This window comes from Eurosta solidaginis, chromosome 3 (genome assembly GCF_040869045.1).
Source record: "Eurosta solidaginis isolate ZX-2024a chromosome 3, ASM4086904v1, whole genome shotgun sequence".
Lineage (NCBI taxonomy): Eukaryota > Metazoa > Arthropoda > Insecta > Diptera > Tephritidae > Eurosta > Eurosta solidaginis.
This window is the reverse complement of record NC_090321.1, coordinates 248,087,911-248,100,043: the sequence shown is the minus strand read 5'-3', so window position 1 is coordinate 248,100,043 and position 12,133 is coordinate 248,087,911. Positions and strand designations below refer to the sequence as shown.

At 40.4% G+C, this 12,133-nt stretch overlaps 2 protein-coding genes across 5 annotated transcripts in view; one reads left to right on the top strand and one right to left on the bottom strand.

Annotated features, from left to right (window-relative positions):
* Window positions 1–12,133, top strand: part of fdl (fused lobes) — a 134,013-nt gene that overhangs the window by 72,773 nt on the left and 49,107 nt on the right. The window lies entirely within an intron of this gene.
* s-cup (stanley-cup) overlaps window positions 1–12,133 on the bottom strand; it is a 56,337-nt gene that overhangs the window by 12,462 nt on the left and 31,742 nt on the right. For both annotated transcript variants that reach the window (XM_067775838.1, XM_067775839.1), the window contains exon 3: window positions 6,756–6,903. In XM_067775838.1, coding sequence (XP_067631939.1) covers window positions 6,756–6,903 — 148 coding nt within the window. The remainder of the gene's footprint in view (window positions 1–6,755; window positions 6,904–12,133) is intronic.

Below are 12,133 nucleotides of genomic sequence, written 5' to 3'. Positions count from 1 at the left end.
TCTAAACCAAAAGGGCAAGAGGAGGACGACGACGTCAAGACGAAGGTGCTGGAGGGGGACAAACAGCCCAATGCGAGTCCTACAGATAAACCTCCAACACAGTAAAGTGGCGTCGAGCGAACTCCTCCTAACCCTTGAGGAGGGTTCGTTTGACGTGGCTCTCATCGGGAGGAAAGGTTTCTGGACTTAGCGCGCGCGGGTTTGGCGTTTACTACGCACAAACGGAAGGACGGGTGCGAGCTGTAGTAATGGTAAGGAAACAGCTGCATTCATATATGCTGCCTAATTACACCACCGAGGATCTCGTAGCGGTGGCCGTTGAGCAAAAGAATAAGCAGGCATTTATCCTGGCGTCCTGCTACATGGCCCATGCTGCGGAGGTTCCACCGATGGAGTGCAAAAGGCTAGTACAGGAGGAAGGGCGCAAAGAGCGGTTGGTCATAGGCGCAGATGCAAATGCGCACCACAATGCGTGGGGAGGAGCAGATACGAACGAGAGAGGCGAATCTCTATTTTGTTACATCCTGCAAACCAATTTGCAGATAGCCAACAGGGGAAATGTTCCTACATACATTGGTCCAACATCCAGCAATGTTCTGGATATTACATTGAGCTCCGAGCGTGATATATCAAGGTATGATTGGATGGTTCTCGATAGACCATCCTTCTCCGACCATGCGTATATAAGCTTCAGCATCCCACTAAAGAGGGTAGAGAAGGGAGGAACCTTTAGAAACCCTAGGGCAACGAATTGGACTAAATTCCAGAAACATGTAGAAACGAAACTGGGACAACCCAAAGAGGTTGCTAATGTAGAGGAACTAGAGGAGTCGAATGAATTCCTAACAAGGACGCTTATGACTGCGTATAACAAAGCTTGCCCTCTAAGAAGATTCAGAGGAAAAGCAAAGCCGCCATGGTGGAGCAATGAGCTGAGTCTTCTAAGAAGACAGGTAAAAGAAATGTTTAAACTCGCAAAGACCGCGGAAAGCGAAGCGTGTCGGGACGAGTACAGGGATCTACTGAGGATCTACAAGCGTGAAATTACCAGGGCAAAGATAAACTCATGGAAAAGTTTCTGTACGGACATAGAGTGCTCCAGTGAAACAGCACGGTTGAAAAAAGTCCTAGCAAAGGGAAACATAGTCCAGGGACTAATAAAGAAAGAGAACGGGGAATGGTCACGTGATAGTGAGGAATCCCTTGAGGTGCTTCTCGATACACATTTCCCATCGGGAGACGGTTTAGAAGAACCAGCAGACATCACTCACACTTCGATCACGGAGCTAGTGGTGCCGGGCTTGGTGACCGATACCAAGATCGAGTGGGCAGTGAAGACGTTTTCTAAGTTTAAATCGCCGGGCCCAGATGGTATATTCCCGGCCATGCTACAATTCTCAAGCAGGGCGGTCGTGGAATGGCTTAAAATAATATTCGATGGGTGCATAAGACTGAATCATGTTCCGCACTCTTGGAGAACTGCTCGTGTAGCTTTTCTACCAAAGGCGGGGAAGATCGGTCACGTGTATCCCAAAGACTATAGACCCATTAGCTTAACATCATTTCTGCTCAAAACCTTTGAGAGGCTGATAGATGTGTACATAAAGTCCAACGTGGATGGAAAGCTGCTCTCCACAACACAGCATGCGTACACCAAAGGCAAGTCGGTAGACACCGCATTGCATAGGGTGGTAATAAGCATAGAGAAATCCCTGGAATATAAGGAGTATGCTCTAGGAGTATTCTTGGACATTGCCGGGGCTTTCAATAATGTTGCAAAATGGGCGATTATGGATGGTCTTAATTACATTAAAGTACATCCTGCCTTAATCAGATGGATCGGCTGCATGTTAAATTGCAGAAAGATTACATCACAATGGGGATTGTACGAGGCCACGAAATCAGTGGACAGGGGCACGCCGCAGGGAGGGGTGCTATCACCTCTGCTGTGGACACTGGTCATCAACCAACTGCTCAGGCAATTCGATGAGGGACCCGTAAAACTTACGGCTTACGCAGATGACGTTGCAATTGTCATAAGTGGAAAATGCCTTCCAACGATTAGTTCTTTGATGGATCGGGCGCTTCGGGATATTCATACCTGGGCATCTAATGTCGGGCTGAAAGTCAATGCGGAGAAGACGGATATGGTCTTGTTTACAAAGAGGTACAAGGTCCCAAATTGGACCAGGCCTAAGTTAGGAGCGGTGACCTTACAGGAGAAACCTTGCACAAAATATCTAGGAATCATCCTAGACAGTAAGCTGTCATGGAAGCTCAACGTGGAGGAGATGGTCAAGAAGGCCTCAACGGCACTCTATGCATGTAAAAGAATGCTGGGGTGTACGTGGGGCCTATCGCCCTCTCTTTCTCATTGGGTTTTTACAGCGATTGTAAGCCCTATTCTATACTATGGAGTTCTTGTTTGGTGGAAAGCCACACAAAAAACAACATACCTCAAAAAATTAGAGGGGGTATGCAGACTATCGATGCTTTGCATTACGGGAGCCCTGAAAACAACCCCGACGGCTGCACTGTATGCCATGCTGCACATTCCACCTGTAGACCTGGTAGCAAAGAACAAAGCATTAACGACCGCAACCAGGCTCGGTGCTTCGGGGCAGCTTGAGCGCCGACCATATGGCCATAGTAGTATAGCGTCCTCAGTCACAAGACGAACAGACTACATGATTCCCTACCTGCACTTTGAGGGAGATCTTAAGGCCACAATAGAGGTGGACGGTTGGCGCAAGGGTGCGCAAATGGCGGACGAGGCGATACATGTGTACACCGATGGTTCCAAAATAGTGGAAGGAGTAGGGTCTGCGGTATACTGCGCTGATCCGGAATTAAGCAGATCCTACAGGCTGCCGGATTACTGTAGCGTTTTCCAAGCGGAAATATTAGCCGTAACCAAAGCAGTAGAAACCCTGGAAGAGAATAGCTTAAGCTGCAACCGTGTTAACTTTTATATTGACAGTCAAGCAGCAATTAAGGCAATAATCTCGCATAGCACAGCATCTAAATGCGTGTTAGAGTGTAAGCAGTCTCTGGAGAGAATCGGGACAGGGAGAAGCATACATCTATATTGGGTCCCAGGGCATATGGGAATAGATGGGAATGAAAAAGCGGACGAATTAGCTAAAAAGGGCGCATCCCTTGAAGCTTGCTCCGTAGACGTCCCAATTAGATTGGGCGAGATTAAGCGAAGGCGAGAGGTGCACATGATCGACCAAGCAGAAAAGGCGTGGGTTCAAGCGCGGGGCTGTAAAGTGTCGAAGATTATGTGTAGGTCTTACAACCTTAGACTAACACAGTTGCTTCTATCATTAAAAAGAGAGGACTGTAGACTCATGACGGGTATTCTGACTGGACACTGCCTTCTGGCGTCACATGCCTTTAAATTAGGCTTGGTCAGTGATAGCAGGTGTAGGAAGTGCGGGTTGGAGGAGGAAACGATCGAGCACGTTCTGTGCTCGTGCCCTGCACTTGCCAGGCTAAGACTCCAGCTATTAAGAGTGATACAGCTGTCAGATCTAGAAGCAGCAAGTGGCTTAAGTCCTAGGAAGCTTCTAGTATTTGCCAAGAGGACGGAGTTATTTTATAACATAGGTCCTGGTTTTTGATAGGGTTTTTCAGTTTGGTCGTTAAAACAAACTTCTGGTAACACTACGGACTCAATCAGTCTATGTGAGGTCCTCATGGACCGGCCAGTTCAACCTACCTATCATGATGAAATTTGGCAGGAGCGTTACTCTTATTACTATATGTATGCTTAATAAAAATTGGCAAAATCGAACGACCGCGCCCACTTTTTTAAAAAAAATTTTTTTAAGTCAAATTTTAAAAGAAAAGTTAATATCTTTACAGTATATAAGTAAATTATGTCAACATTCAACTCCAGTAATGATATGGTGCAACAAAATACAAAAATAAAAGAAAATTTCAAAATGGGCGTGGCCCCGCCCTTTTTCATTTAATTTGTCTAGGATACTTTTAATGCCATAAGTCGAACAAAAATTTACCAATCCTTGTAAAATTTGGTAGAGGCTTAGATTCTAGGACGATAACTGTTTTCTGTGAAAAAGGGCGAAATCGGTTGAAGCCACGCTCAGTTTTTATACACAGTCGACCGTCTGTCTTTCCGTTCGGCCGTTAACACGATATCTTGAGCAAAAATCGATATATCTTTACTAAACTCAGTTCACGTACTTATCTGAACTCACTTTGTATTGGTTTAAAAAATGGCCGAAATCCGACTATGACCACGCCCACTTTTTCGATATCGAAAATTACGAAAAATGAAAAAATGCCATAATTATATACCAAATACGAAAAAAGGGATGAAACATGGTAATTGTATTGGTCTATTGACTCAAAATATAACTTTAGAAAAAAACTTTGTAAAATGGGTGTGACACCTACCATATTAAGTAGAAGAAAATGAAAAAGTTTTGCAGGGCGAAATCAAAAGCCCTTGGAATCTTGGAAGGAATTGTGTTCGTGGTATTACATATATAAATAAATTAGCGGTTCCCGACAGACGATGTTCTGGATCACCCTGGTCCACGTTTTGGTCGATATCTCGAAAACGCCTTCACATATGCAACTAGGGCCACTCCCTTTTAAAACCCTCATTAATACCTTTAATTTGATACCCATATCGTACAAACACATTCTATAGTCACCCCTGGCCCACCTTTATGGCGATATCTCGAAAAGGCGTCCGCCTATAGAACTAAGACCCACTCCCTTTTAAAATACTCATTAACACCTTTTATTTGATACCCATATCGTACAAACAAATTCTAGAGTCACCCCTGGTCCACCTTTATGGCGATATCTCGAAAAGGCGTCCGCCTATAGAACTGAGCCCCACTCCCTTTTAAAATACTCATTAACACCTTTCATTTGATACCCATATCGTACAAACAAATTCTAGAGTCACCCCTGGCCCACCTTTATGGCGATATCTCGAAAAGGCGTCCAGCTATAGAACTAAGGCCAACTCCCTTTTAAAATACTCATTAACACCTTTCATTTGATACCCATATCGTACAAACAAATTCTAGAGTCACCCCTGGCCCACCTTTATGGCGATATCTCGAAAAGGCGTCCGCCTATAGAACTGAGCCCCACTCCCTTTTAAAATACTCATTAACACCTTTCATTTGATACCCATATCGTACAAACAAATTCTCACTCCTGGTCCACCTTTATGGCTATATCTCGAAAACGCCTTCACATATGCAACTAGGGCCACTCCCTTTTAAAACCCTCATTAATACCTTTAATTTGAGACCCATATCGTATAAACAAATTCTAGAGTCACCCCTGGTCCACCTTTATAACGATATTCCGAAAAGGCGTCCACCTATAGAACTAAAGCCCACTCCCTTTTAAAATACTCATTAACACCTTTCATTTGATACCCATATCGTACAAACAAATTCTAGAGTCACCCCTGGTCCACGTTTATGGCGATATCTCGAAAAGGCGTCCAACTATAGAACTAAGGCCCAGTCCTTTTTAAAATACTTTTTAACACCTTTCGTTTGATACCCATATTGTACAAACGCATTCTAGAGTCAACCCTGGTCCACCTTTATAACGATATTCCGAAAAGGCGTCCACCTATAGAACTAAGGCCCACTCCCTTTTAAAATACTCATTAACACCTTTCATTTGATACCTATATAGTACAAACAAATTCTAGTCACCCCTGGTCCACCTTTATGCCGATATCTCGAAAAGGCGTCCACCTATAGAACTTAGGCCCACGCCCTTTTAAAATACTCATTAACACCTTTCATTTGATACCCATATCGTACAAACAAATTCTAGAGTCACCCCTGGTCCACGTTTATGGCGATATCTCGAAAAGGCGTCCACCTATAGAACTTAGGCCCACTCCCTTTTAAAATACTCATTAACGCCTTTCATTTGATACCCATATCGTACAAACAAATTCTAGAATCAGCCCTGGTCCACCTTTATGGCGATATCCCTAAATGGCGTCCATCTATAGAACTATGGCCCACTCCCTCTTAAAATACTCTTTAATACCTTCCATTTGATACACATGTCATACAAACACATTCCAGGGTTACCCTAGGTTCTTTTTACTACATGGTGATTTTCCCTTATTTTGTCTCCACAGCTCTCAACTGAGTATGTAATGTTCGGTTACACCCGAACTTAGCCTTCCTTACTTGTTAATTTTTCCTACAAATTGGCCGACTCCGAACGGCATCTGTAAGGCAGATGAGTTTTCACTGCTTGCCAAACACTGCCAAGGGGCGACACCGCTTAGAAAAGTTTTCTTCTATTTGAAAAATCTTGTTTCTAAACAACCATCACACCACGGTGGACGCCGCTATATGTATATATAATTTAGTAAATATTAATATATATTTGCACTGCATTACCGGCAGTTGCTCTCATACGCCAGATGGCAGCGCAAGCTGTAAGTTTTAATTGACTGATAGAACATCTGATTTCTGTTGATATTTGATAAGAGACTTTTAGACTGGTTGCGCAAGATGCGTACGGGTACGGCTCGTATACTTAATCTTTGGAAGGTGTTTTTTGATTTGATTGATTTCTCCCCAATGGTTTCAGCTAATAATAAACGATTTCTATTAACTATGCTATGATATTAATATTTCTGCTTAAACAATAATAACATTGCCGGGCAAGAATTTTTGTGTTCACTTAGCTTAGCAAATTTACATATTTCATATTTAGTTACTCACCTGTTCCACACTATAAATTTCCATATTTGGATCATTATCGAGCCATTGGTGTTGCTGGCGATATGCGGCTTCCGTACGTTTTTTTATGTTACGATGGCAACAATAACAAACAACACATAATATCGTCGTAACAACTGACAGCATAGCGCTGCATGGAAAAATATGAAATAAAAAATCAATTAACTACTAAATACATATAAGTAAAAACGGGATTTATATTAAGGCACCAAAAGACAGTAAAAACAGGACCTATAGTTTTTTCCATAAAATGAGCACACACTAATTCATACAATAAATCAACGTTTTATTCCATAAGAAAAAGATAATGTCGGCCTTTATTCAGTTCAGGAGAGCAAAGAAACCATTTTTACAGCTAGATTGGGATTTGCTAATAATATGGAGTATCCCAATGGGGGATGAAAAGTCCAGTTGTGTATTCAAATCAGTTTTTTTTTAAGTTCGGCCTTATTTAGTTAGATAGATGTTTTTGCCATTCAAATGGTAATTATTTTTATAAAAACTTTTGTTGATAGAGGTTATTGTAAGGGAAGGCAAATATTAGATTTTTGGATATAGCGTTTATTTTGACACATGTTTTGAAAATGACTCCTTATAATAGTGCATAAAGCTAGAGTTGGTTCTCAAAGCAGGTATTATCAGAAACGATAACCGCGGACGGTCATATATGTATGAAATGTGTCATATATTAAAGGTGAGTCAAAGAAGGTGAGTCAAAGAACATTTTCCATCTAAACCTCATTTTCGTCAAAAATTTCTGATGGAGGGTATTGAGTATAAGCCGACGATATACCAAATCAATCAATTTAATGTGGACACATCATGTTATTCAGTAAAGGTGGGATGCGCATGCATATGAGCTAATATGAAGCTTATTGCCACTTTTGTCCATGCGGATTAACGGACTTCGATCAAATTTTGTAGGGGTCACATATTCTAGAACCATTTTGGGTCACTTGGGGACTATTTTCGGAAATATTTCGAGACTATTTGGAACAATTTTAGGATCACTTCGAAATTAACTCAGGTATCATTTCGGGGCAGTTACAGGATCACTTCGCTATTGTTTTCGGAATTATTTCGAAACTATTTCGGAACCAATTCAGGACAATTTCATGATTACTTCGATATCATTTGAGGTATCATTTCTGTACAACTTCTGGAAACTATTTCGAACGCACTTCGAGACAGTTACAGCACCATGTCAGCGTCACTTAGGAATTATTTTTTGGAAATTACTTCGAGACTATTTCGGAACCAATTTAACCAAATTTCAAGATCACTCCGGTATTATTTTAAGTATCGTTTCGGGACAACTTTTGGATCGTTTCGAGACTGCTTCGAAATAATTTCAGGACTGTTACAGGACCAAATGGTCGAAATCGAGGTTATTTTTAAAAAGAGTCGCGAAGGATCACTTGAATTGATTCCATAACTGTCGTGAAATTAGTTCAAATTAGCTTCGAGATGGTACTTCTATAAAAAAGTTGTCCCGAAATGTTACCAAAAATTATTTCGTAGTATTCTAAATTGGTCCGAAAATAGTCTCAAAATTATTCTGAAAAAAAGAACTGGTGCTGAATTTGTTCCGAAATTGCATCGAAATTGTCCTTAAAATAGTCCCGAATTCTTCCTGAAGCCATTGAGAAATGTTCACGAAACAGTTTCGAAGTAGTCCCACTATGATCCCTGAATCTATATATATAAAAATCAAATTCTGTGCGTGTACTCGCTATGGAAACGTATTTCCCGCACTTCCATCATCACCAAATTTTGGCTATAGGTTCCTTCGATCAAGACGAAGGTTTTTCATATTTCAGAATTAAGAATTTTAAATTTAATTTTTTTTTGACTATGCGAACGAGCAATCTTAGCTCCCAAAAATGATCATGTTAACAAAATCGATGATCGCATTCAAAACTAAATTCCTGGTGAAGTAACGAAATATGAATCGATCGACACAGTTACAGATGAAGATCAAATTGTGAATTATCCAATTGAATTTCTAAACTCTTTAGAACCACCTGGAATGCCTGTGCGTATATTAACTTTGTTAATTGGCTCACCAATCACGCTTCTTCGGAATTTAGACCCACCAAAATTGAGCAATGGAACCAGACTTTACGTTAAGAAATTAATGCCGAATGTAATCGAAGCAACAATCATCAGCGGTAAAAGCAAAGGTGAAGAAGTGCTCATACCACGGATCCCAATAATTCCTACAGATTTGCCATTCAATTTTAAGCTCTTACAGTTTCCTGTACGCCTTGCTTTCGCAATTACAATCAACAAAGCACAAGGACAATCGCTTACTGTTGCAGGATTAAATTTAGAGAGTCCGTGCTTTTCCCATGGCCAGCTATATGTTGCTTTCTCTAGAGTTGGAACGCCAAAAAATTTGTCTATCTTTGCACCGAACGAAAAAACCAAAAATATTGTGTACCCTAAGATACAATAATAAAATGTGTTAAACGAAAACTTCACCAAATATGCGTACAAAATTCAATTCAATTTACAGAACAAAAAAAAAAAAAAACAAAAATGTAAGGCGCAATAACCTCCAAAGAGATTTTAGGCCGGGCTTCTCTTCCAATTTGCGTCATGCTCCTTTTTAATTTTTCCTACAAATTGGCGGGACGGTACCTACTTTTTTATGCCGACTCCGAACGGCATCTACAAGGCAGATGAGTTGTCACTGAGAACTTTTATAGCAGAAATACCCTCGGAGGGCTTGCCAAACTCCGCCGAGGGGCGACCCCGTTTAGAAAAAATTTCTTCTAATTAAAAAAACTTGTTTCTAAAATGTTTGATGTTGCTTTTCCCGGGGCGTGGACCCATTATCGTCGGTGTGGTAGGCGGAGCACGCTACCATTACACCACGGCGGGCGTGACAATAAACTTAATTATCAACAAACAAAACAGAAAAAATAACGCAACATTCATTCGATCTCGGGCGTTACAACGTACGCCGGATAAAGCTAGTATACTATATAATTCCACAGCCTTCAAATTTTTATCAAAGTCCGCCAACTCGTTACGCACGGACGAAGGTGGGATTAGCTCCATAATAGTTGATATGCATGCACATACCCCTCTTTACTGAATAACATGATGTCCCCACTTTTAATTGAATGATCTGTTATAGCTTCTTATTACGGGAAATGGAAACAAGTTCCGTTTTTCCGGCCCTTTTCTGCTTTTACGGCACTTTTGTGGATATATTCGGTTTTATTCACTCCTAATACAAACTTCGTTTTCACTGCCGACCGTTCGTATATGTAAATATATATTTGTAATTTGAAGTTAAATATTCTTAAACATTTTTTTCTGAGTAAAGCAGCTGCATTAAACAAAAATTTCTATTGTCTTCCACTTTCGGTCGTTTACAAATAATAAATTTAAATGGTAATTAGTGATATGCTAAATAGTTAAAAAAAAATTCATTGACGTCACATTTTTATACCATTCTATTGTCTACTTGTATAAAAAAGCTACAAAATCGATACAACGTTAAACTTTTTGCTTGCGTGTCTCTTGCGGTCATTCCCTTCTCATGTGCTCGGAATTTATTTATATTTACGTTCTTGTGTACAAATAAATAAACGAGTAGATACCAATCGCTGAAATAAATAACTTTCATTCGAAGTGTTCAAAGCAGATATAGAAACAGAACGTTTTTAAAGAACTTCCATTTTCACTAAAGTTTTAGAATGTAAAGTTCTAAGATCTTTGCTTTACGGATAAACTATGAATCGAAGGTATAAACAATAAGGTCTCGAGGATTTCGTTGTACCATTAAAAATGCCTAACACCTATTTAAACAATTTTTACACTCACACTACGGATGCTATGTGAGTAATTTTGTTGTGTTAAGAAAGCCAGCAAGCCTCATGCAAATGAACTGCGTTTTACTCATATTTGATCTCGCGAGCAAATGCAAGGAACTACTGAGGGCATCTACGGAGGAAATGTTCAACACTCTCTATCTTCACCTCATCCCTTTAGCCTCGACAGAAGTCATTCGCTGTGATTCCTATGCGTTTGTCGTGTACCACAATCAAAAACTGTCCCGTTAATACACCGATCAATGGACACAATGAGATTGAACCTACTTTGGTTCTCATTTATGGCGGACGAGCCATCTTTCTCAACTGAACTAACTCGGTTGGTTCAGTGGATTTTCTCGCTAGTTCATAAGCAACACAGTTTTCAGGTATACCAATGTGAACCGGCACCATCATCACCATTGCGTTGCACGAAGAGGCTAGTTCGTTTAGAGATTGAGGAGAGCTTTTCATGGCAGAAATACACTCAGAATGTTTTCCAAAAACTGCCGAGGGACGACCCCGCTCAGAAAAATTTTCTTCTAATTGAAATACCTTGTTTCTAAAATTTTAGTGTTGCTTTGCCCGGGGCGTGAACCCAGGATCTTCGGCGTGGTAGGCGCAGCACGCTACCATCACCCCCCGGCGGCCGCCTGGAATAAATTCAAAGTTGGTAAGATTTCTGGAGCCTCATTAACGTTCGTCCTGCAGCCTCCATGACCACAACATTGACCGCATATTTGTTCAGAATTACGTTCAAAGCCAAGGTTGGATTCGTTCTAAAACCGACGTTGGGTAGTGCATTAAGCGAAATTGGCTTGACTATTATCTGATAGTATACGATCCTTCGCGAGAGTCTTCATCCTTTCTAGCCTTGGTTTTCTTTCCCTTGCTCTTCCTTTTATTTTTCCTTTTCCATTTCCTTTTTCTTTTCCTTTCCCTTTCACCTTTCTCCATTTTCCTTAAATTTGTTTCCCTTTTGCTATGCCATTTTTTCTTCACCTTCGCCTTCCCTCTCCCCTTGTCTTTCAAATTCTCTTACACTTTGCTTCCACTTTCCATTTTTCTTTCCCATTCCCTTTCCTGTGTTTTTCTTTTTCTCGTCCCCTTTCCTTTCTTATCAACCTCCTTTTCTCCTTCCATTTTTCTTCCTCTTTACCTGTCCCTTTCATATTGCGTTTCTATTTACATCGCTTGCCATCCGGAAAAACATATTTTAGTATAGAAGATATACGATATACAGCAGCGAACAGAAAAATAGCAGTGGAACTTTTTATCGAATTTCTCCAATTATTTTAATTTATTTTTATTTTCGATATTTCAAGAAAAAGTTTCAATGAAAGGGAAACCATGTAAATTAATCTCAAAATTTGCAAATTTAAGAAAATTTAAGGTAAATTTCGAACTTTTAATTTGGAGGCTTCCGAATTTTTTTTTAGTACGCATCTGTAGCCATAGACGTTTTAGTCTAACAAAATACAAGTTGAAAGGTTCTCAAAATTCGTACTGATTTTTGATTTTTTTTTGTGAATCAAT